This window comes from Symphalangus syndactylus, chromosome 23, assembly GCF_028878055.3.
Source record: "Symphalangus syndactylus isolate Jambi chromosome 23, NHGRI_mSymSyn1-v2.1_pri, whole genome shotgun sequence".
Taxonomy (NCBI): domain Eukaryota; kingdom Metazoa; phylum Chordata; class Mammalia; order Primates; family Hylobatidae; genus Symphalangus; species Symphalangus syndactylus.
Genome location: NC_072445.2, coordinates 15,065,635 through 15,090,039, shown reverse-complemented (window position 1 = coordinate 15,090,039; position 24,405 = coordinate 15,065,635). Strand labels below are relative to the sequence as shown.

The 24,405-nt window shown below is 44.7% G+C and overlaps 2 protein-coding genes and 1 long non-coding RNA gene across 6 annotated transcripts; 2 read left to right on the top strand and 1 right to left on the bottom strand.

The window, feature by feature from the left end:
* Positions 1-457: 457 nt before the first annotated feature.
* On the top strand, positions 458-5,130 carry TREM2 (triggering receptor expressed on myeloid cells 2). Of its 2 annotated transcripts, XM_055263455.2 has the most exons (5): positions 458-594; positions 2,020-2,370; positions 3,754-3,844; positions 4,572-4,765; positions 4,858-5,130. In XM_055263455.2, the coding sequence occupies exons 1-5, from the start codon at positions 465-467 to the stop codon at positions 4,872-4,874; spliced, it is 783 nt and encodes a 260-aa protein (XP_055119430.1). In that variant the 5' UTR covers positions 458-464; the 3' UTR covers positions 4,875-5,130. The 2 variants fall into 2 exon arrangements, with proteins under 2 accessions (XP_055119430.1, XP_055119431.1); XM_055263456.2 differs by lacking the exon at positions 4,572-4,765.
* Positions 5,131-9,284: 4,154 nt separating this feature from the next.
* On the top strand, positions 9,285-14,389 carry TREML1 (triggering receptor expressed on myeloid cells like 1). 3 transcript variants are annotated; one of them, XM_055262978.1, is made up of 6 exons: positions 9,287-9,388; positions 9,543-9,875; positions 12,265-12,367; positions 12,742-12,830; positions 13,336-13,388; positions 13,731-14,389. In XM_055262978.1, exons 1-6 carry the CDS (start codon positions 9,346-9,348, stop codon positions 14,043-14,045), a joined length of 936 nt encoding a protein of 311 aa, XP_055118953.1. In that variant the 5' UTR covers positions 9,287-9,345; the 3' UTR covers positions 14,046-14,389. The 3 variants fall into 3 exon arrangements, with proteins under 3 accessions (XP_055118954.1, XP_055118955.1, XP_055118953.1); XM_055262979.1 differs by lacking the exon at positions 9,543-9,875 and having other exon boundaries at positions 9,285-9,388; XM_055262980.1 differs by lacking the exon at positions 13,336-13,388 and having other exon boundaries at positions 9,285-9,388.
* Positions 9,653-24,403, bottom strand: LOC129472952 (uncharacterized). The gene is made up of 5 exons (XR_008654152.2): positions 24,281-24,403; positions 23,549-23,762; positions 22,966-23,021; positions 21,505-21,591; positions 9,653-9,778 (listed from the first exon to the last, which is right to left on the bottom strand). It is a non-coding gene; the product is annotated as an uncharacterized lncRNA (long non-coding RNA).
* Between the last annotated feature and the right edge of the window lie 2 nt (positions 24,404-24,405).

Below are 24,405 nucleotides of genomic sequence, written 5' to 3'. Positions count from 1 at the left end.
AGAAAGTCAGGAAGTCTGGCTCCAGAGCTGTGTACTTAACTGCTGCCACACTACAGGAATGATGCCCTGGGGGGAAGAACTAAGAGGGGCTGGGTGAGGGTCCTGGCTTCTAAGGGCACAGCTGTTCTCCAACTCTTGCAAGGCTGAAACCAGAAGACGGCGGGCATTGCAGCTGGTGGAGGGTCTGAATACAGCTGTGAGGATAGTGATCCCTGGGCTAGGCTCTGCAAGAAAACTGAGCAGTGCAGGGCCTTACCAGCCCCAGCCATCTGGGGGCCATCCTGGCTGGCACCAGCAGGAGGGTGGGCTGGCTTCTCAGAGGTCAGAGAGACTCAGCCTCCTTCTGCCAGGGCTGCAGTGGCCGATTCCTCCTCCCCTCTGCCCCCACCCTGCACCGCCTCCAGACCCCAGTCCTGACTATTGCTTAATCCCCAGGAGCCCAGTTCCTGTGGGCAGCGCCTGACATGCCTGATCCTCTCTTTTCTGCAGTTCAAGGGAAAGATGAGATCTTGCACAAGGCACTCTGCATCTGCCCTTGGCTGGGGAAGGGTGGCATGGAGCCTCTGCGGCTGCTCATCTTACTCTTTGTCACAGGTAGGATCCCCTCCGTGCCCTGCGATGCCTTCTTTCCCTCACTTTGAGCATGTGGTTGGGGAGCGGGTGGTGGGCCCTGGGGTGAATTATGAAGGCGGTGGCAGTCCTCAGCATGCCTGAGTGCCCTGTTCTGCACTCCTCTCCTCCCCACCCTGTCCATATTCTTCACACCCTCCTTCCCTCCCCAGTATCAAAACCCACCCTCAGACTCTTCCTGCATGTGGACATGTAAGGGGCTGGTGGACTCTGGTTGCATTGGAAGGGAAGGAGTGCTAACAGTGGCATCCCAGGCACTAGCTGGCAGTTGGGGGAAGCTTTGGGGGGCACTGGGACTGGTAATAGCCTCTGAAATTATAAGCCACTAGTTATGAGCCCTTACAGTTATAAAGGAGGAAAGAACCTGAGGATGTTCATCTGCATCTTTGGGGCACTCTCTTCCCTGCTCTGGAGGTCCCCTTGTCCTCAGCTCTTGATGGGAGGTGAGGAGCCTAGAGATTTCTGTCACTGAGTTGGAGGGAATTGACACACCAAATTTTTGTACACAATTGCTTCTTCCCACTGAGGGAAGTGCACCTTTTGCTCCCCCAGAGCATTGGACAAACCTGGGCAAGAGGAGAGATGGTGCCAAATGGAGTCTTGTTCCTGCAGCTTCTTGGATGGTGGTCGGGGGGAAGGTGGGGTTCTGAGGCATGGATGGGAGGTGGTAAGATGGGAGAGGGCCACTGCCCATCTGGTCTCTCTAGTTCCAAAAGGCAGGCCACCAGCTTCCCAATCCTATCTTTCAAGCCTCTTTCACAGTAATGGTTAAAGATGGCAGGCAACGGAGGACCAAGAGAGGAGAAGTCAAAGCAGGGGGCTCTGGGGGCTGCCCCAGCAACAGGCTGGTGCTCTAAGCCCATCTCCCCCGCCCTAAGGAGGGTTCCCAAAATAGCAGCCTCATGTCTCCCCCAAAATATCTCTGAGACGGGTCCTTCCTGAAAGAGGAACAAAGCCGCAGAAATAGGGAAGCTGGAAGCTAAAGGTCAGGAAAGTCGGTACCAATGTGGGCGGCTGCAGAGCAAGCAAGAGTGGCAGGGCGGGGAGAGCCTGCTCCAGGCCAAGAAGAGAGGTCCTAGTCCCAAATGATGGCAAAGAGATGTGCAGAACAGAACCGGAGGGGGTTTTAAGACCAAGTGTCTCCAGAATAGACCCAGAGAAGGTCAGTTACTTCTCCAAGGAGGCCCAGCAAGAGCAACAGTGAGAAAACCAAACCCAGGTCCCAGGTTTCCTGGTTCCCAATTTCCCACAAGCACATGCTGTGCCACCTGCTCCCAACTTGTATAAGAACCTTCAGGGCAGGATTTTTGTCTGTTTAGGTCACTGCACAGAGCAAGTGTTCAATGCATATTTGGTAAATGAAGGAGTGAATGAATGTCTCCTCCCCAGAGCTGTCCGGAGCCCACAACACCACAGTGTTCCAGGGCGTGGCGGGCCAGTCCCTGCAGGTGTCCTGCCCCTATGACTCCATGAAGCACTGGGGGAGGCGCAAGGCCTGGTGCCGCCAGCTGGGCGAGAAGGGCCCATGCCAGCGTGTGGTCAGCACGCACAACTTGTGGCTGCTGTCCTTCCTGAGGAGGCGGAATGGGAGCACAGCCATCACAGACGATACCCTGGGTGGCACTGTCACCATTACGCTGCGGAATCTACAACCCCACGATGCGGGCCTCTACCAGTGCCAGAGCCTCCATGGCAGTGAGGCTGACACCCTCAAGAAGGTCCTGGTGGAGGTGCTGGCAGGTGAGTGGGCAGTGGCTGCCTCTCTGGCCTGCCCCTGTTCCAGGCCTCATGTTTTGGGTGTCTGTGTGCAGAACCACCCGCTGGGCTCTCAGGGATCCTGGGAAAACCCATCGTATGGGTCTCATCTCCCTACTCAGGGCTACCAAGGATAGTTGTGCAGGTTGCTCACTGCACAAGGGGGCCAAAATCCAGCCTGGATTCCTTTTGCCAGACTGTGTTCCCTGGTGCAGAGCTGCATCACCTGCAAGAAGGGCACCTTTCTCTGCTTTGCATTAAGGCACTCTGTGAACTAGCCTGGCCTTGGCCCTGCTTGCCCAAACAGCTTTATCCATTTCCATCCAGTTAGCATGTGAACATGATAGGAGGTCCTTAAAGAGGAGGAGAAGATTAATTTATTCCCTCACCAACCAACCAATGGCCCTATCAACGTAAGTGAAGCACCAACCTGGTGCAGAAAATCACCCCTAGAAAGGAACACTGCTTGTGCTGGGCAATGTGCTTCACTTCTCTGGGCCTCCATTCTCTCATCTGTAAATGGAGAGGGTGGTGTCTGTCCTGCTGACCCCACAGGGTTCCCATTAGTTTTTTTTTGGGGGGGGGTGTTGGGGGCAGGGTGTGACATGTGCTCCAAGCCTCCTGCTACTGAACTGTCTTGGGATTGTCATTCCAGGTGTGAATAGGTGGGCCAAGGTGTTTCCTTTCCACCCCCGAGCTTTGCGCAGGGACCACCCTCCAGGAAGGCCTTCTGCTTGAGTCTCCAGAACACGACTGTGTCCCCAAAGGAGAACAAATCTGGGGCTACAGAGGCCTCTTCTGACTCTCCTCTTTTCCAACCCCTTCTCCCAGTATGGCTCTTTACCATGGAAATGAGGTCAGGAGTAGTATTTGCCTGACGTGGGGAGGCCAGGAGAGACTGCCAGTCATAGACACAAACCCCACCTCCACCACTTTTCTAAGGATGGCAGGTGGCAGTGAACTCCCTTAGCCAACTCCCAAGAGGGAGACAGAAAAATAAAAGTAACCCATAGCTTGTGTAGACAGCTTGACAGTTTAGATAGGATTTTCAAGTACATCCACGATTGTATTTGCTCTTCTTAGCCCCTGTGCAGAAGGAGGGGGGCATTGCAGTTACTGAGCTCCGATGAGGTGCTGGATACTGCACAGTGGTGCCCTCACAGAATCCTGGCAACCCTGCTATAAGGAAGTGTTCCTAACTGCCCACTTTATAAGTGGGGAAATTGAGGCTTATGGAGTGTAATGACTTGATCCACATAGGACCAGTGCCCAGGGGACCTCACCCCACCCATAAAGGTTCTCCTGCCAAGGTTCTCCCCCTGCCTCGAGGAGGAAGGGGCTGGAGGCTCATGGCTCTGCCTCCCATAGACCCCCTGGATCACCGGGATGCTGGAGATCTCTGGGTCCCCGGGGAGTCTGAGAGCTTCGAGGATGTCCATGTGGAGCACAGCATCTCCAGGTACAGCGATGGGTCTTTCCTAAAACCCGTGGGCAGACTTCCACCCTGCAGAGCCCCACAGGGGGTGGGGGCTGGGCATCCTGAACTACAAATTGCAAGGCAACTAGAGCCTGAAGGGCCCTGAACGTGTCTTATCTAAACACCCCTCCACCAGCTGCTACATGTTAAGTTAGTTAGTGTGACTGTGTCAGTTGTTCATTTATTGGAAGACTTCTATAATGCTTTGTAAAGAGCAGCTGCTCTACGACTCCTGAATATCAGCTCCCGCCCCTCCCCTGGCAGCCCCCAGACATCCTCATAATTCAGAGACAATGAACATTTTAGTACTTTAGTACAAAGCTAAGACCCCCAGATCTCTGCTTCATTGGTAGGACCAGAATCAGTTCTGACTGGTCCATGCCTGTGTACTGGTGTTTAAACATTGCTCATATAACCACATGTGTGTACACACAAACACCCACGGCATAGCACTGTATACAGAAGAAAACTGCTCAGTGAGGGAAGGTGGTGTGTTTAAGTGCACTCAGCAGGTTAGTGGCAGAGCATGCCTAGAACTCATGTCTCTTGACTATGGGCTCTCAAAGCTCCAAAAAGGCCCATCCCAGGGATGGTGCTGGGTGGGGTGTGCTGAGGTCCTAGAAGCTCCTTGTTTCTCCCCATTCCCTGAGAGAAGATTCTAATCTGTAGGCCACCTCAAGGCTCCCATCTGCCCTCTTGTCTCTCCAAGGAGCCTCGTGGAAGGAGAAATCCCCTTCCCACCCACTTCCATCCTTCTCCTCCTGGCCTGCATCTTTCTCATCAAGATTCTAGCAGCCAGCGCCCTCTGGGCTGCAGCCTGGCATGGACAGAAGCCAGGGACACATCCACCCAGTGAACCGGACTGTGGCCATGACCCAGGGTATCAGCTCCAAACTCTGCCAGGTGGGCTTGGAGAGCACAGCCATCAAGGGTGGACTGGGCAGGGATGGGAGGCGGTGCTGAGAGGGGCCACATGAGTCCTTGGACTATTGCAGGGCTGAGAGACACGTGAAGGAAGATGATGGGAGGAAAAGCCCAGGAGAAGTCCCATCAGGGACCAGCCCAGCCTGCATACTTGCCACTTGGCCACCAGGACTCCTTGTTCTGCTCTGGCAAGAGACTACTCTGCCTGAACACTGCTTCTCCTGGACCCTGGAAGCAGGGACTGGTTGAGGGAGTGGGGAGGTAGTAAGAATACCTGACAACTTCTGAATATTGGACATTTTAAACACTCACAAATAAATCCAAGACTGTCATATTTAGCTGGATAGTTTTGGTGTCATGAAAGTCTCATTTTCTTCCACAGGGGTAAGAAAATGAATTTGGATGAGAAAAAGATAAGAGATCTTGCTCCTTGAGGCCCAGGACCATAGGATACCACATCCCTCCATTCTCACAGGCTCCAATCAGCCAGTCAGTCTTTTTCTTCTCTCTCTTCCCTTTCCTAGATCTGATTGGCAAGTTCTGCCTTCTCCTCTGGGGTTTCTCTAGCATCCAGTCTTCCTCTCCTCTCCTCCCCAGCATTCACCCTCTCCATCAGCTTCCCCTGGATTATGGGACCTCCCTGCCCCAAGGCCCCCTCCAGCTGACTCAGTTCCTCCCCACCAAGGTCAACTCCTGGCAGACTCATCCATTCATCTCCTTAGAACTCTGTTTTCATCATATCACTTCCCCTTCGGAGAAATGACAAGGGCTTGATAATGTACAGCATATCAAACTGGGAACTGATGGTTCAAGCCCCTCATCATATAGAAGGGAAACTGAGGCTCAACAAGGGAAAGGAACTTACCCAAAATCCCCACCCAAAATCCCCAGTAGAGGCTGGAAATCCAAATTTCACTTGGCATTCAAGGTGCTCTTTCCTCTGACTCACTCCTGCTTATTTATTCAACAAGTATTAGTTTGAGCAACCAGTCTGTGGCGAGTACTATTCTGAACACTGGAATACAACAGTGGACAAAAGAGGCAAGAGTTGTGACCACACAGAGCTCACTTTAGTGGAAGGAGAGGAGACAGACAATGCACACAGTAAATAAGTCAATCTGATCACCTGTTAGAGGCAAAATGTGCTGAGGAAAAAATTAAAGTCAAGCAGGGTTAGGAGTATGGGTGTGCAGGAGGGACAGGGGATGATACCATCTTAAATGCAGAAGCCAGAAGGTGCCATTTGAGGAACACTGGAAGGAGGCCAGGAAGTGAGCCATGAGGACATCACAGCAAGTATTCAGGGCTGAGCGAACAGCCAGGGCAGCTCATGCAACCCCATCTCTCTCTTCAACACACATGCCACCCTGGCCAAGACTCATGTGGAAACCGGGAGGAGACTCCCCTGAGGGTGAGCTGCAGGGGAAAGAAGAAGTGAGTCGGCCATATGCTTGGGCTTTCTGGACTGGGCCCCAGAGAAGTGGATGCCCAGAATCCCCTGTGGCCATAGCTCACATGGCTGCCTTGCCACCTAACCTGTGCTTGGGCACCTAAGGTTTAAAGCACTAGGATGGAGCCCCTGGCATGGCCCTCATGTTCCAGCCTCACTTCAACATGTCACTCCCCTGGTCCCAGCTGTGCCCCAACCCTGCCTTGTCCACTCCCAGTGTAAGCTGCTCCACTGGCTCCCTGCCCTGGAGCCTTGGGATTCTGTCCAGCCTGTGTTCCCATGGCCTCCCTGGCTCAGGGGCACATTAAACTTCCTCATTGTGTCCTGGGGCAGCACCCCCTTCCTATAGATCTGGGGCACAGGTAGCACAAAGTATGAGCCGAGCCCAAACTGCGCCTTCTCCACCTACCTCCTGCCCCAGTTGTGGGCACCAGTGCCGATGAAATGGCCTGGGAGGCTCCCCGCAGCCTGCCTCGTGCTCCAGGATAGTGGCTGCCATCAGCCCCAGCCCAGAATCAGGCTTTCCTCCTCATGGGAGCTTGGCCTTTTCTCTTTCCTTCTCTGCCATGTCAGAGACATTCCCCTCTGGATTGGAATCACCACAGGCTCCCCTGCCTCACACTCTCTGGGAGCACTCTGGACTGAAAGGAAGTGAGGCCATTTGGCCTCAAATTTCAACTCTGCCTTATTAAGACACCTTAGGCAAGCTCCTCAATCCCTCTAAACTCCAGTGCCCTCGCTTGTAGAAATAAATAAACAAAACAACCACTTCCCCTACTTTGCAAGGTTTTTGTGAGGTTGAAAGAAATAACATTTGTGGCTGGACGTGGTGGCTCACGCCTGTAATCCAGCACCTTGGGAGGCTGAGGGGGGTGGATTACTTGAGGCCAGGAATTCAAGATCAGCCTGGCCAACATGGCAAAACCCTGTCTCTACAAAAAAAAAAAAAAGAAAGACAAAAATTATTCAGGCATGTGGTGCATGCCTCTAGTCCCGGCTACTTGGGAGGCGGAGGCAGAGAATTGCTTGAATCCAGGAGGCCAAGGTTGCAGTGAGCCAAGATTGCGCCACTGCACTCCAGCCTGCGTGACAGAGTGAGACTGTCTCAAAAGAAAAAAAAAAAAAGGAAAGAAATAACATTGTGAAGGTCCTTGGCCAGGCGACTGGCACATAGTAGGTCCTCAATAAACACTGGTTTCCTCCATCTAATGCCCAGCAACATGATGCCTCCATGAAGGCCAGGATCTTGCCTGGTCACCTCTGTCCCAGCACCCAGCAGTGGACCATATGCAACACTTAGTCCAGTGTTGAATACAGTTCACCTCTTCACACAACACGCCCGGGTGGCTTGTTAGTATGAACATAACTTTCTTATAAGGAAATCAAAGAAAGCCTGATATGCACTGGCAAGACAGACGTAAGCACATCACCAACTAGGGTGACCCGTCCTGGTTTGTTCAGGGCTTTTTCAGTTTTTGCACAGAGAGTCCCAAGAAACCACTCAGTCCCAAGCAAAAAGGGGAAGTTGGTCACCCAATCTCCCACTTCCACAAGGCCCAGCTTAACACATTAACTGGTTTTCTCAAGCTTCTGCTCCCAGTTTCCCATTCCTCACTCCCTTGTTCCCAAAGGAAGGAAAAAGAGGAAAAAAGGAGGTGAGACGGGAGGAGACGGGAGTGAGGGAGAATGGCCTTTCCAGGCCCTTTTCTAGGTTTTACCCTCCAGATTAGGGCAGTACACCCTTCCCACCCATCCCCAGCTGCTGTAGTCTCTCTGACCACTGGTGCTTCCCCTGTGTCTGAGGTCAGATAGTTTATTAGGTTTATTACTCATACTTTGTCCCAGTTCCCCGAGCCCAATTCCACAAGGCAACATGAATGAGAGCCAGGTACCTCCTGTACAGGCAACGAGTTTGGATCACAGGAGAGAAACCCCCAAATTATGAGACTTGGAGTTTATATAGAGAATCTGGTATATCTTCCTCTCTGGAAGAGAGAGAGAGAGAGAGAGAGAGAGAGAGAGAGAAACCTTTACTCTGGAATGTAAACAAATCTCCGGTGAAGAAGAGGAAGAATGCGAGCAAATCTCTGGACGTTGCACTCAAGGTATGTTTGCTATTCAATCACCCTTCAACAAAACTTGGCCAATACCCTTTGCACAGAAGGAACATGCAGCAATGTGAAAATATTCGTGAAGAATTGTCTTCCAACAGAGAAGATAGAGCATTCATGAAATAAAAACAGTATGCCAGAATTTAAAAATGCTCAAAGAATAAGGAATATCTTGTCTTGTAAATTAAAAATATTAAAAAATAACATTTTAAAAGACAAAAATAGAAGGATGGAAGAAAATGAGGAAATCTCCTTGAAGGCAGAACAAAGGAGACAAAAAGATGGAAAATGAGAGAGAAAAGATATAAAAATGAGATGAACACACGACATTCAATAACCAACTAGTTAAGGAGTTGCAGCAAAATGGAAGGGGAGAAGAAAATGGACACGTAATTATCAAAGAAAGAATTTGTTTTCCAGAACTGAAGAATGTGGATCCAGATGGAAGGGTTCTAGAGTGTCCAGGACAATAAATGAAGAAAGACCCAGTCCAGGGCACAGGATCAAGGTGAAACTTCCTGTTTGAGGTTGTACTGCATACAACCTCCTAAAAGCTTGGATGGTGGTGGGGCATTCCCAAAGAATTGAGAGTGAGAATGGCATTGGGTGAGGTGCAGGGCACTCTACCTTCCTCCTTCACAGCTGTGCACCCTCAGATTCTGTATTAGGAAGATCCTGAAGATCATCTTTCCTCTTTCTCTCTTGTCCTCCAATTGTCACAATCCTCCCGTCTCACCCTAGCTGGGCCCCAGCCCCTGCAGGCTTCTAGCTTTCTTTGGGTCTTCTCATCCTGTCTTGCCCACCCTTACCCTCAGGGCAGTTCCTGAGCACTGAGCCAACCAGGGCTTGGAAGAACTCCCTTTCCCCACCCCTGGATGTGCCCATCATTTCCTTTCTCCCACCCCACGTGACTGTCTGAGGCAGATGTTTCCTGCCCTCAGGAGAATGCTGCATCAGTGCCCAGGCAAGCCCAGGAGTTGACATTTCTCTGCCCAACCATGGGCCCCAACCTGCTCTTGCTGCTGCTCCTGGGACTAGAAGGTAAGGTTCAGGAGGAGCTGCAGCTCCGGGCCCCATATACTCAGCCCATGCCCAGGAGTAACGTGTTATTGTGAATGCCACACCCATACCAGCAGCTGGGCTGGGAGGTGCTCCCAGCTCCTGCCCCAAATTCTCACCTCCTTTCCTTCCCTAGGTCAGGGCATAGTTGGCAGCCTCCCCGAGGTGCTGCAGGCACCCGTGGGAAGCTCCATTCTGGTGCAGTGCCACTACAGGCTCCAGGATGTCAAGGCTCAGAAGGTGTGGTGCCGGTTCTTGCCAGAAGGGTGCCAGCCCCTGGTGTCCTCAGCTGTGGATCGCAGAGCTCCAGCGGGCAGGCGTACGTTTCTCACAGACCTGGGTGGGGGCCTGCTGCAGGTGGAAATGGTTACCCTGCAGGAAGAGGATGCTGGCGAGTATGGCTGCATGGTGGATGGGGCTAGGGGGCCCCAGATTTTGCACAGAGTCTCTCTGAACATACTGCCCCCAGGTGAGTTATCCTAGGCCAGCTACCACCCCTTGGACCTACCCTCCCCACCCCCACCTATTGCCAGGGCTCTTGGGTTCTTGAGAAGTGGGGGCCCCTTGGGAGGAGGCATTCCGAGGAGATATCCTCTTGACAGCTCTGCAGGGAGCGGAAACCAAACTGGGTGGGAAGTCTGAGATAAATCAGCTGAAAACCATCCCTTTCCCCCTTCTACACTACTGCGCTTCCCCACAGGAAGGCATGTTCTTCGCACCCCAGGGACTTGGCCTCTTCTTCCAGCATTTTTCAACACACTTGATGCTAACTTATTTTTTTAATTAGAAATATTTTAAGCAATGTTGAATCTGAGTGTATAAAACCAGAATTAATTTTTGTAGCTTCCAGTGTTTTATTCCTGTAATAGTGGGCTTGACGGCTTAAGAATTATGGAATTCATACCTTAATTAATTTTATAAGTCTTCACAGGGCATCTAGTATGTCTCACCTACAAGTAGGTACATTCAGTTCCTGAACAACTTCAACTCCTTTCGTTTTAAAAATGCAAAAATGTGATTAATATTTTAAGCCAATATTCTTGACCCTATTTTCAGTATTAAAGACACCGTTTTTGCAGGTTTCATTCCCACAGCCCATAACTTTTCTAGTATATAAGCATTTGTTAAAATAAAATTTTTAAATATTAAAAATGGGTTTTTTTTTTTTAAGAAAGATAGGATGTTCTAAAACTAAAAAATGGTCAGCTACCTGAAGCACAGACAGCCACTCCTTTTCTTTTATGGATACTGGCCATTTTTTCACCTTTAGGTCTTCCTTTTCTCAAGTATTTTATGCCCAATCCCCAAATAATAAAATTAAGTAGAGCATTTTCCCTTCCCTTGTTTTTTATCTTGTTTCATTTTGTTTTGTTTGAGACAGGGTCTCACTCTGTTGCCCAAACTAGAGTGCAGTGGCACTATTGGCTCACTGCAACCTTGGCCTCTCGGGTTCAAGTGATTCTTGAGTCTCAGCCTCCTGAGTAGCTGGGACTACAGGTGCCCACCACCATGCCCAGCTAATTTTTGTATTTTTAGTAGAGACGGGGTTTTATCAGGTTGGCCAGGCTGGTCTTGAACTCCTGACTTCAAGTGATCCGCCCGCCTTGGCCTCCCAAAGTGCTGGGATTACAGGCATGAGCCACCACCCCTGGCCCCTTCCCTTGTTTTTTTTCCGTCTAAATAAGAGGGTAGACTATGTTGTCATTAGAATCCTTCTCATCTCAAGCCTGTGGTTATTGTTTTATATTATAAATATATTGTTAATCCTTGTAATCCTTTGCCCTCCTCATTCCTTGACACTCCGAGTTACTAAATTCAGGTTTTAACTCCCTAAAAGGCAAATTGTGACAAGATGAGACTCCCTGGGAGGAGGGTCAGGGAGGCAGGGACCTGGGTCCCGACCTGCTGTCATGGGGCAGATGCTGTGGAGGATGATGTTCAGGCAGGCAGGTGGTGCATAGCATCCAGAGATGATGTGGCTTGCAGCTCAGGCAAGCATTTAGCTTCAGAGAAGGTGGTCAAGGCAGCCTAATGGGCACCAGGAGGGCAGGACATGTGCCACAGCAACCCCAGTTCCTGGTGTGGCATAGGATGGGGAGTAGGAATGGTGAATCTCTCAAGAACAAGGCAAGGCCCCATTCCAGTCGGTCTGAAAGGACTGGCCAGGTTCCTAAGACAAGTCTCCAGGCCCAGAGAAACCAACCCCAAGTCCTGCAGCCAGAAGTCAAACATATCATATGGGTGACAGAAGCCTTGTCCTCAAACTGAGTCTCAGAATCCCAGCAAGCCTCTCAGCAAGGGTCAGTTGGTTAGTGTTGCATCATATGAGGGCCCAGCCAGATTTCCTTCAGTCCTGAGGGCAGAGCTTGGACTGGGGTTGCAGGGTTGCAGGTATGTGAGGAGGCCCCATTTAAGACCCATGAGATCCAGGAGCTATGTCACCATTGAGGATGAGAACTGGAGAAACCTATTCGGGTGGGAAGGAGAGGTGGGTACAGATCATCCAGTAGGTGTTTTTACACAGACTGAACAGCTTGATAAGGCCAGGGGGGTGAGGGGTAGAGCAGGTAAAAGGGAAGAAATGCAGTGGGAAGATGGGGGGAGCTGCTGGTAGAGGGAAAAGTGGGTGTAGTCACAACCAGGTAAAGACATAAAGAGCCAGTGTCATTTCCTGATCTGTGGAGTGACAGGCCCCTAAAGAACATCCCAGCCTCCCCTTTCTGTGTTTCTTCCTGGGGTCCTCTCCTTCCTTGGCTCCACTCCTCCAGTCCCTCAGACCTCAACAGGATATTGAAGCCTGCCCATACGGGCATGCACTCAGTAAATGTTTCCTTCTGACTCCGTTCCTGGCCTGACAGAGGAAGAAGAAGAGAACTATAAGATTGGCAGTCTGGCTGAGAACGCACTCTCAGACCCTGCAGGCAGTTCCAACCCTTTGGAACCCAGCCAGGATGAGAAGAGGTACTGATAAGATTGGATTTGGGAGGCCAGGAGAAGGGTGGTGGTGGAGACAATGACTTGTTTAGACCTCCAAACTAAATCGAAGGGGAAAACCTATGATTCTTCCCACCTCTGGTGAACTTCGGGACAGACAGACAGACAGATACATACTTCTCTGTCCTGGGTCAGCAATGGTCCCTTCAAGCTGGTGATTCTTTAGCCAGGATACCTTAATGAGTCCCTCTTCTGCCCTACCTCAGTCAGCTCCCCTCATTCTATTTCATCTCCCTCTCCCAACCAAGAATGTAACCCTTCTGTCACTGCTCCAGGGCTCCTGGCCAGCAGCTCCCCACAGGCTTCAGGTCTAAGCCTGTCTATCCCTTTCTGTTCCTCAGCATCCCCTTGATCTGGGGTGCTGTGCTCCTGGTAGGTCTGCTGGTGGCAGCGGTGGTGCTGTTTGCTGTGATGGCCAAGAGGAAACAAGGTAGGTGGCTATCTTCCTATCTCAGCCTGGCCCTACCATTCCAGTATCCACCAGTTGTGCAGATGAGGCCAGGAGTCTAGGTCCAATCCCCCTACAAATGGATTTGCCTGGGCTTAAGTCTCAAGGCCCCCATATCCTAGAATTCCCAGGGCTGAGGGATGGAGGGGAGGGAAGGAGATTCAATGGGAGCAGTCTTCGGAAAGACAGGAATTAGAAAGGGTAGGGCAATGCAATGGGAGGAAAGGCATTGGAGAAGGTGGGGAAAGGGTCTCAGGAGGTAGGCTGAGTGCTGAGATGGGTTGAAGGGAGCTCTGGAAGCAGTAAGTAGGTGGGGAGATTTATGGAAGGCTGGGGAGATGGAAGGGGTAAAGGTTTGGTGGTGGGAGTGGGGAAGGTGAGTCTGCAGTAGTGAAGAGGTTTCAGAGGCTTCTGAAGGAAGGGAGTGAGGGAAGGGCTCTGAGCCAGCCCCGAAAGCAGACTATGCTGCTGTTGTCTGTCCTGCCAGGGAACAGGCTTGCTGTCTGTGGCCGATTCCTGAGCAGCAGAGTTTCAGGCATGGTAAGAGGCCTCTGCAGGCCCGCAGCCAAACTCCCCAGACTTTCCATTCATCTCACTCACTGAGAGGTCCTAGGATGATGGGTTGGAGAAAGGACTGGGACCTAGTTGGGGTCCAAACCCTTTTCCTAAATGCTGTAAACTTGACACTAATGGTCTCCCTTGGCATCCCACCCTCCCAGATTTGGGGAGAAACTTGGGGCTTGAAAATCTTCACAATGAAGCCCTCTTGCCCACTGACATACTCAGGATTCAAGAGATAGATCTACTGTGGTCCTGGGCTTCCCACCAAAGGGAGTTCTGGGGCAGAGGGAGGCATTCCTGATTTGCCTGCTTTTGTTACAGAATCCCTCCTCAGTGGTCCACCACATCAGTGACTCTGGACTGGCTGGTGCATTGCCTTTGGATGTACCACACATTAGGCTCGACTCACCACCTTCATTTGACAATACCACCTACACCAGCCTACCTCTTGATTCCCCATCAGGAAAACCTTCACTCCCAGCTCCATCCTCATTGCCCCCTCTACCTCCTAAGGTCCTGGTCTGCTCCAAGCCTGTGACATATGCCACAGTAATCTTCCCGGGAGGGAACAAGGGTGGAGGGGCCTCGTGTGGGCCAGCCCAGAATCCACCTAACAATCAAACTCCATCCAGCTAAGCTGCTCATCACACTTTAAACTCATGAGGACCATCCCTAGGGGTTCTGTGCATCCATCCAGCCAGCTCATGCCCTAGGATCCTTAGGATATCTGAGCAACCAGGGACTTTAAGATCTAATCCAATGTCCTAACTTTACTGGAGAAAGTGATGCTCAGACATGACTGAGATGTCTTGGGGAAGACCTCCCTGCACCCCACTCCCCCACTGGTTCTTCTGCCATTACACACTGGCCTAAATAAACCCTAATAATGATGTGCAAACTCTTAATGGCTGAATGGGAAAGGAAACTGCCCAAGTTTGACTAATTGCTTGGCCTGTGAACGGAAAAGACTCTGGTCTAAATTTTGTGCTGTATGATCTCCTGTCTCTCGTCAGTGGGGAAATGGTTTCCTTCCCCGGTCAAAACACTACAATGCAGTTTGATTCAAGGGACGCTGAAAAGTCTTCTTCAAAAGTATTTTTTGCTTATCTCATGATGTCTCCAAGTATAGATTCATTTGCTTGAGTCAAGGAAGCTCTTCTCCTTTCTGCTCTGCATCTTGTGAATATGTGACATGATGTGAAAGCATATGATAGGGTGGGGGTGGTGTTAGGTTAATGATAAGTTAAAAGAGACCCAGGACAAATGGTGTGTGAGAAATGGGACTGGAAAGAAATAGGAATAAGGACAGAAATGGAAATAGACACCAAGTCTGTTCCCTGGCAGGACAAAGGATTTTCAAGCATCAGAAGACCTTTACAGACATCAGTCTTACCAGAGCTGGCTGTCTGTTAACTAGGTAGTCATTTGGTAGCACTGTTTCCTTTGGTCTAAACTCTGGAGCCCGGGAAGGGCCCCATGGAGAAATGAACTGAGGGGAGAGAAAAGGGAATGGTAAGGGAATGGCCATGGTCAAGTATAAATGAAAGCTAGTCCAGGCTAGGGGGTGAAAGAGACTTTAAGGACTTGCCAGAATTTCTTCTGAAACTGTTCAATTTGAAAATATAGTCATTCCTCCATACCCATGGGTTCTGTATCCATAGATTTAAGCAAGCGTGGATCAAAAATATTAGAAAAAAAGAAATATTAGATATTTCTTTAAATATTGGAAAAAATGGTTATGTCTGTACTTAACATGTACAGACTTTTTCCTTGTCATTATTCCCTATACAATACAGTATAACAACTATTTATATAACATTTATATTGCATTAGGTATTTGAAGTAATCTAGAGATGATTTAAAGTGTATGAGGAGAAGTGTGGTTATATGCAAATACTACACCATTTTATAAAAGCGACTTGAGCGTCCATGGATTTTGGTATCTACAGGGGGTTCTAGAACTAATCCCCTACAGATACTGAGGGATGTATGCATTTGCCCATATTGAGATGAAATGCTTAGTAACCCAGTCTTGTTACAATCGCAAATAGCTAGGCATAAAGAGGTTTTCACCATCTGGAGGGGCCCTAAGCTTAGCTTAAGCACCTCAGGAAGAAGGACAAGCGGTGTGCCCTGGGCTCCAATTTGCCCACCAATCAACTAATGACTAGGGACTGCCTGCTGGGGAGTGGAGAGGTGGCAGAAAAAAGGGCAGAATAAAGACTAAAAAGAACCCTCTGGAAAAACTCGCCATGGTCTAAATATATTTAGAGCTTTTTAGAACATGACAGAAGTAAAAAGTGTATTTTTACTTTTGAGTACAAAGGAAAATACTAAGAAAGATAACAATCAATTGAGAGGTGAGGAAAAGGAAATATAAAAATTCCATCATTGATCATGATAGGAAGTCTATAAATACCAACCAAAGTCATAGTTGTAAAAGTAACTTCTAGGATGAAAATACTGCCATTCAAAATTTTAGAGTAAGAAACACATGCAATATAAAGCAAAGCAAATGCAGGCAACATGGTGAGATGACCTCCTTATATCAGAACCTTTGGAATTCAGTTAAAGAAGTGCTTAGAGGAAAATTCACACTCTTAACAATTAAGCATCTTACTCAAACAGTTAATTTTAAAAGAGAAAAACAATATAACTAATACATAAAATAACAGATTCTTTGAAATAAAATGAAATTAAAGAGACACTGTTAGGCAACTTAAGAAGAGTGAAATAAAAAATGACAAAGGAGAAATAACACAAAGACAATGAAAAAAATAATGAGAGTATTTTGTGCCAAAGCTGGGCGTATTGATGGAATGGGAATGATGACAAACGGACCTGAAATAACTCTTTTGGTTGAAATGTTCTGTATCATGATTGTGCTAGTGATTACATAGGTATATATATTTGTCAAAAACCTATCACTAAAATGGGTGCATTTCCCTGTATGTAAATACTATTTTGATAAAGTCAGCCTAAAAAATAGTTGAAAGACTGTTAAGGAATAGTTAAAATAATTTTAGAGAGAAAAGAGCCCTTTAAAGAATGAACCAAACTCAGAAGCCATAAAAGAACTCATACATTAAAACTGATACATGGCAGAGTAAGAACCTTTGAAAATTCTCTCCTCCAAAAAGCAACAAGAAGGCCGGGCATGGTGGCTCACACCTGTAATCCCAGCACTTTGGGAGGCTGGGGCAGGTGGATCACCTGAGGTCAGGAGCTTGAGACCAGCCTGGCCAATATGGTGAAACCCCATCTCTACTAAAAATACAAAAATGAGCCGGGTGTGGTGGTATATGCCTGTAATCCCAGCTATTCAGGAGGCTGAGGCAGGAGAATTGCTTGAACCCAGGTGGTGGAGGTTGCAGTGAGCCGAGATTGTGCCACTGCACTCCAGCCTGGGTGACAGAGCAAGACTCTCTCTCTCAAGAAAAAAAAAAAGCAACAAGAAACAAGAAAACTGGCAAATATATTCAGAATCAACTTTTTCAGAACTCTGGAAATTAACCAAAGACTTGCATCAATAGAGGGAATGTTTACTTAAGAAAAATGTCTTTCTCCCTATCTATCTGATTTAAAAGAGAACTTCATAGAGTAACAATTATAAATCTAAAGTTAAAATTATCTGTTTAACAAAACAGAAGGCAGTTGATGAAGAGAGGAAAAAAGACATAAGACAAATAGAAAACAAATAAAATGTCAGGCATACATCTAACTTTATAGTAATTACATGAAATGTAAATGGATGAAACATTCAAATTAAAAGGCAGAAATTGGCAGAATGGATTAAAAACACATGATCCAACTACATGCTGCCTATAGGAGAAAAACTTTAGATTAAAAAACACAAGTTGGTTGAAAGTGAAAGAGTGTAAAAACATATACCATGAAAAGTAGCTAAAGAGAGCTGGGATGACTATACGAATATCAGGCAAAATAGAGTTAAGACTAAAATTGTTACTAGAGACAAAAAGGACATCTTATAATGATAAGAAGGTCAATCCATCAAGAAGATACTACAATTATAAATATATATGCACCTAACTATAGGGTTTCAAAAAATGTGAGGCAAAAACTGACAGAATTAAATGAAGAAATAGAAAATTCAACAGTAATAGTTGGAGACTTCAATATCTCACTTTCAAAAGTGGATAGAACAAGTAGACAGAAAATTAGCAAGGAAACAGTAGACATAAACAACTCTATAAATCAACTAGACCTAACAGACATTTATAAAACACTCCACCCAACAGCAGTAGAATACATATTCCTCTCATGTGTACATGCAGCATTCTCTAGGATACACTATATATTAGACCATAAACAAGTATCCATAAATTTAAAAGGATTGAAATTAGACAAAAATATGTTCTCTTACCATAATGGAATAAAATTAGAAATTAGTAACAGAGGTAAATTTTAGAAATGCATAAATATGTAGAAATTAAACAACATACTTCTAAATGACAGCTGTGTTAAAGAAGAAATTACAAGGGAAATTAGAAATACTTTGAGATAAATAAAAATATAAACACAATATACCAAAATTTATGGGATGCAGCAAAATCAGCGCTTAGAATGAAACTTACAGCTTTAATCACCTACATTAAAGAAGAAGATCTCAAAACAGCAACCTAATCTTTTACCTGAAGCAACTAGACAGAAGAGCAAGCTAAAATCAAAGCAAGCAGAAGGAAGAAAGTAATAAAAATTAGAACAGAAATGAATGAAATGGAGAACAGAAAAATAATAGAGAAAAATCAACAACACCAAGAGTTGGTTCTTTGAAAAGATCAACAAAATTGATAAACTTTTTTAGCTAGACTAGCCAAGAAAAAAAAAAAGACTCAAATCAGTAAAATAAAGAATGAAATTGGAGGGAGAACTACTGGCATTAAGAAATGAAAAAGGATTATAAAGGAATACTATGAGCAACTGTATATCAACAAATTAAGATAACCTAGGTGAAATGAACAAATTCCTAGAAAGACACAAATTACTGAAACTGACTCAAGGAGAAATAAAAAATTGATCTATAGCAAGTGAAGAGGTTAAATTAGTAATTAAAAAAACTCACAACGAGAAGCCCAGGCCCAGATGGCTTCACTGGTGAATGCTACCAAATATTGAAAGAATTTTAAAACCTACCCTTTACAAATTCTTCTAAAAAATAAATGAGAAGGGAATTCTTCCTAACTCATTCTATGAGGCTAGTATTACCGTAATCCAAAAAACAGACAAAGAAATCACAAGAAAACAAAAACAAAAACAAAAACACTATAGACTAACATCCTTTATCAATGGAGATGTAAAAATCTTCAACAAAATACTAGCAAATATAATATAGTAACAAATAAAAAGTATTATACACCATGACAAAGTGGGATTTATCCCGGGAATGCAAAGTTGATTTCACATACAAAAATCAGTCAATGTGATATTATACCATATTAATAGAACAAAGGACAAAAACCACATGGTCACTTCAACAGATGCCAAAAAAGCATTTGACAAAATCTGACACCATATCATGTCAAAAATACTCAACAAACTAGGAATAGAAGGGAATTTCCTCAAGATGATAAAGGCCATCTATCAAAAGCATATAGCACACTTAAAGGTGAAAGACTGAAATCTTTCCCCCCAAGATTGGGAACAAGACAGGAATATTCACTCTTCACCACGTTTATTCAACATTGTACTAAAGGTTCTAAGAAAGAGAAATTAGGGAGGAAAAAGAAATAAAAGGATTCCAGATTAGAAAGAAAGAAAACCATCTATTTTTAGATGACATGATCTTGTATATATAAAATCCTAAGGAATCTAAAAAAAAACTTAGATCTAGTAAGTTCAGCAAAGTTTCAGGATGCAAAATCAATACACATTCTCTAACTTGTCTGGGAAAAAAAGAAAAATATATATATATGCAAAAATCAGTTGTATTTCTATATACACTTGCAATGAATAATTCAAAAATGAAATTTAGAAAATAATTCCACTTATAATAGTACCAAGAAGAATATGATATTTAGGCATAAATATAACAAAAGAAGACTAATATTTATACATTAAAATGATAAAACATTATTGAAAGAAATTAAAGAAGACCTAAATATATGGAAAAATATCCCAGTTTCATGGATCAGAGGACTTAGTATTGTTAAGGTGGCAATCCTTCCCAAATTATTCTATAGATTTGATACAATCCCTATCAAAATTACAGTTGTCCTTTTGGCAGAAATTGATGAGCCAATCCTAAAATTCATATGTAAATGCAAGGTACCCAGAATAGCCAAAATAATATTGCAGAAGAAAAGTAAAGTTGAAGGATTCACACTTCCTGATTGTAAAACTTACTATAAAGCTATAATAATCAAGACCGTATGGTACTGGCATAAGGATAGACATATAGACCAATAGAATAAATGGAGAGGCCAGAAATAAACCCATTCATTTAAGATCAACTGATTTTCAACAAGGGTGTCAAGACAATTAAATGAGTGAAAGAATATTTTTTTAAAAAACAAATGGTGCTAGGACAACTGGATAGCCACATCCAAAAGCATGATTTTGTAACATGACCTCACATGATATACAAAAATTATCTCAAAATAAATCAAAGACCTACATATCAAAGCTAAAACAAAAAAGTCAAAGAAGAAAACATGAGTAAATCTTTGTGACCTCAGATAGTTGATAGTTTCTTAGATACGACACTTAAAGCACAAGGATCCAAACTAAAAAATAGATACACTGACTTCATCAAAACTAAAAGCTTTTGTTTTGCAAAATGATTCTGTCATGAAAGTGGAAAGACAACTCACAGAATTGGAGAAAATATTTGCAAATCAAATCCAATAAGGGTCTAGTATGCAGAATATATTTTTAAAACTCGTAAAACGCAGCAATAAAAGGCAAAAACTCCAATTAAAAAATGGGCATATAATTTGAATAGACATTCTCCAAGAAGATATACTAGTGTCCAGTAAGCTCACGAAAAGATGCTCAACATCATTGGTTACTAAGGAAATATAAATAAAAATCATAAGATACTACTTCATACCCACTAGGATAGCTATAATAAAAAAGACAAACAAAAACAAGTGTTGGCTAAGCTGTGGAAAACTGGAAGCCTTAATCATTGCTGGTGAAAACGTAAAATGGTACAGAGGCTTTGGAGAACAGTTTGACAGTTCCTCAAAAAGTTAAACACGGACTTTCTGTATGACCTGACAATTCCTGGAAACGCCAAGATAGGTATATACGCAAGAGAATTGAAAGCCTATGTTCACACGAAAACTTGTACATGAATGTTTACCATAGCATTATTTATAACAATAGTTAAAAACTGGAAACAACCTAAATGTCCACCAGCTGATGAAAAGATAAACAAAATGTGGCATCATGTGTCACAATGTGGTACAATGGAATGTTACCTGGCCATAAAAAGTAACCCTACACCATAAATGAACCTTGAAAACATTATGCTAACTGAAAGAAAAGGCCATGTATAATAATTCCATTTATATGAAATGTCCAGAATAGGCCAATCTTTAAAGACAGAAAATATATTAGTGGTTGACAAAGATTAGGGGAAGGGGAAATGTGGAGTGACTGCTAATGGGACCGGAGTTCCTTTTTGGGGTGATAAAAATGTTCTGGAATTAGACAAAGGTGATGATTGTACAATCTTACAAATATACTATAAAGCACCGAATTGTATACCTTAAAAGGGTGAATTTTATCTTAATAAAAAAAGTGCCAAAAGGGAATGCTAAAAAAAAAAAAAAAAGGATGAAGTAGTGCAGGGTGTTATTACCTATCACCACCATTTGTGGGAAAGAAGGATGCAGTAACTATATACTATTGCTTACATGTGCATAGTATAATTTTGCTAGGGTACACAAGGAAGTGGTAACACTGATTATCTCTGGGGAGGGCAACTGGTGTCTGGAAGACAGAGATGGGAAAGAGTTTTTCACTGTTACACACTTGTTTCTCTTGAATTTTGTATCACATAAATGTAACATCTACTTTTAAATATAAAAGCTGAACCAATAATAATAGCTACCAGTCACTGAGTACTTACTATATGCCCGGTGCTTTATAGTCATTTAATCTTCACATTGACAGTCTTTTGTCCTATTTTTAGGACAAGAGGATATTTTAACTCCATCTAGAAAGGAAAAGGAAAACTTTTCTTTCAGAAAAGGAAACTGAGCCATATAGAAGATAAATTATATGCCCAAATGGATGCAGCTAATAAGCAGCAGAGTTAGAATTTCAACCCAGCCTATCTGGTTCCAAAGTCCTTGTCTGGACTGCTACTATATATTACCTCCCAGAAATTTAAAGGAATGAGGAAGGAGGACAGAAAGTAGGTGAGAAGAAGAAAGAAAGGAAGGGGTAAGATGGGAGGAATGCAAGGGGGAAGATGAAGGGAATAGAGGGACAGGAAAAAGAAAGGTAGCCAGAGGGAGAAAAGTGGAAGGAGGAAATGTATAGATTGCATGATTTAAAGGGTAAGTACAGGCCTCCCTTTCATAAACTTCTCCCTTCCTGTCCTTAAAGTTCTGATCTTGGCCATTTGAAGAGAATAGTGAGGACTGGGTACAGGAAAGCCTAGTTCCCATGAAAGCCTGCATAGCCTAACATAATCTCTGGAATCAAATCTGACTTAGAAGCTCAGCTCTACTATTTTGTGGCTGTGTTTGTTGGGGTAAACTCTTTCTAGGCTTCCATTTCTTCATCTGTAATATGGGATAATAATAGTACCTGCCTCACAGAGTTGATAGAGGATTTAAACAATGTATTTCAAGCACAAGTAAGTAAATAACAAATTGCAGCTATCATAACATTAGCAAATTCACTCTATGGACACTAGATGATTGAGTTATAAAGTGTAAGAAATCAATGGGAAGATCATACTCAGCAGAAGAAACACCATCAAACAGATAAAGGCCAAAGATGGCAACTCCAAAGAGAAGAAAAAGGAAGAAAGCTAAAGTTATACATACTCTGGCAACCTCACAATTTTACCTGGGAATGCCCAAATCACATAGCACAATGGAGAAATGGATTCCCACAGTCCTTTGTACCTCTCAAAAGACTCCTTGACTTCTTAGGAGCCCATTACCCTATCTGTGCCAAAAGAGGGCAACACCAAGGCACTTGCACTACCAGCCTTCCTTAAGTAATGGCAATTTCTTTATTAGGGTCATAGTTTTTCATCTGCTAATGGATCTCACCTTATAAAAGATGGAATCAGTTCATCTTAAAGCCTTCCAGGCCTCCGTCTACTCCTGGTTTTAACTTCTGGTAGAGTTGTGCTAATGACTTTTAAAAGTTAAAAAAAATCTAAGTGGCATGTTTTAGAAAAAAAATAGTCTTTTATTTTGATAAACATATAGATAGCAGTAACTATAAAGGCTAGTATACTTAATATGTACACTATATCTTTAAAAGGAGAAACTGGGGCATTTCCTTGTGTTATATACAATAACAGAATCATGGTCCCTTCAGGTTATTGTTCTTTTGTTTTAATACATACATCTTGAGTTTCTTCTGCATCCTTGTTCTCCTTGACATCAGCCACTCTGTCAAATCCTGAAAGAAGGAACACAAAGAATGCACAAATACAAAGAATGTCCTCAGCAATTACAAAGTTAAATAGCAGCCCTGGGAAAGAAGATTTGCAGGCCTCTGAGGAAAGGAACTATATTCTTTCCTCTCCTTTTCTTGCCTAATCTTATCATTCACCTTCATAGACATTACATTGTGACTTCTAAGACCTTTTTCTCTCCTTAGTGACCATCCAGTTACTCCAAGGAAACAACCCAACTGCTTTGGCTAAAAGCAAGGAAGAATTTTCTATGCCTAAGGGTTACCAATACTGAAACAAAGAGCTGAGAGAAGCTGAAGAAATTGCTGTTTAACAATAGAAGAGATTCCTATCTGTCCAGGCAGGGCCTAGCACTAGGAAGAGGATTATACTTACCTCTGGAGCAAGGACTAACTCCTTACATCTGTGTGTCCCTTTTTATTTTAGAGGTGCAGCCTTTGACTGCTTGTGAGTAAGAATCTGAGACTGTCTTTATGTCTCTCACATAAGGGTTCCAGGAAGAAATGCTTACTCTGAATTCCTAAGTTTCTTTTCCAAGAGTTATTTTCCTGCAGAAATTCTCCTTTTATCCAAATCCTGGTCAAGCAGGTGTCAAAAGGTCTGATGCTGTTAGTTAGGGACATGAATTCTCTCTTTTCACATCTCATTACAGAGGCCTTAAGCTCAGATACCCACTGGTGATAGACAGGGCAGGTCACACATCAAGAGAAGAACTCCTTAAAGTACTGAAAGATAAGGAAGGTCCATTAGCTCTGGGATTAGTGCTTCATTCTCCTAACATGCCACTTCATCAGAACTTACAAAGGTCCTCATTCAGCATATTCACTCATGGCTGGGGGAACAGGGAGGAGTTACTGATGGCAAAATAGGCCTGGAAAACAGAGGAATTGGAATGTGTTTTAGACTCAGAAGGGCTGTAGGGAGATGTGTCAAATTATAGACTGAACCATAGAGTACAGGTCCACTGAGCAAGGCTAAATGTTAATATTTTAATGATACTGGGTAGCAGCTGGCAAAGGTGGAAAGTTAAGAAACCCAGTCCAGAACTAGATGCAATAATATCGGGAAGGACACATAAAGTAGGTAGAAACTTTCTAGGTGGAGAAACAAAGGATTCAAAGAGTAAAGGGAGACAGAGCCAGTAAAAGGGAAAATAAGGAAGAGATGCAGGTGGTAGAAAGAGCACCATAGGGTAGAACTAAGTGAATCAGGTGTTAGTTGAAGGACAGCTGAGAAACAGTACCTCCAGGGTTTGGCTGCGAAGCTCTAGAGGAATATGCATGAAGATACCCTCTGGCATTTTCTGTAACATTAGCACATGGCATTCTAGGAATTGGACGAAGCCATGTGCACTAAATAGGGAGGCAT

Coding starts and splice junctions, on each gene's coding strand:
- TREM2 (XM_055263455.2), top strand. CDS start 465: ATGCCTGATCCTCTCTTTTCTGCAGTTCAAGGGAAAGATGAGATCTTG. Junction 595..2,019: donor CATCTTACTCTTTGTCACAG/GTAGGATCCCCT, acceptor TCTCCTCCCCAG/AGCTGTCCGGAGCCCACAAC. Junction 2,371..3,753: donor CCTGGTGGAGGTGCTGGCAG/GTGAGTGGGCAG, acceptor TGCCTCCCATAG/ACCCCCTGGATCACCGGGAT.
- TREML1 (XM_055262978.1), top strand. CDS start 9,346: ATGGGCCCCAACCTGCTCTTGCTGCTGCTCCTGGGACTAGAAG. Junction 9,876..12,264: donor TCTGAACATACTGCCCCCAG/GTGAGTTATCCT, acceptor CTGGCCTGACAG/AGGAAGAAGAAGAGAACTAT. Junction 13,389..13,730: donor GCAGCAGAGTTTCAGGCATG/GTAAGAGGCCTC, acceptor CTTTTGTTACAG/AATCCCTCCTCAGTGGTCCA.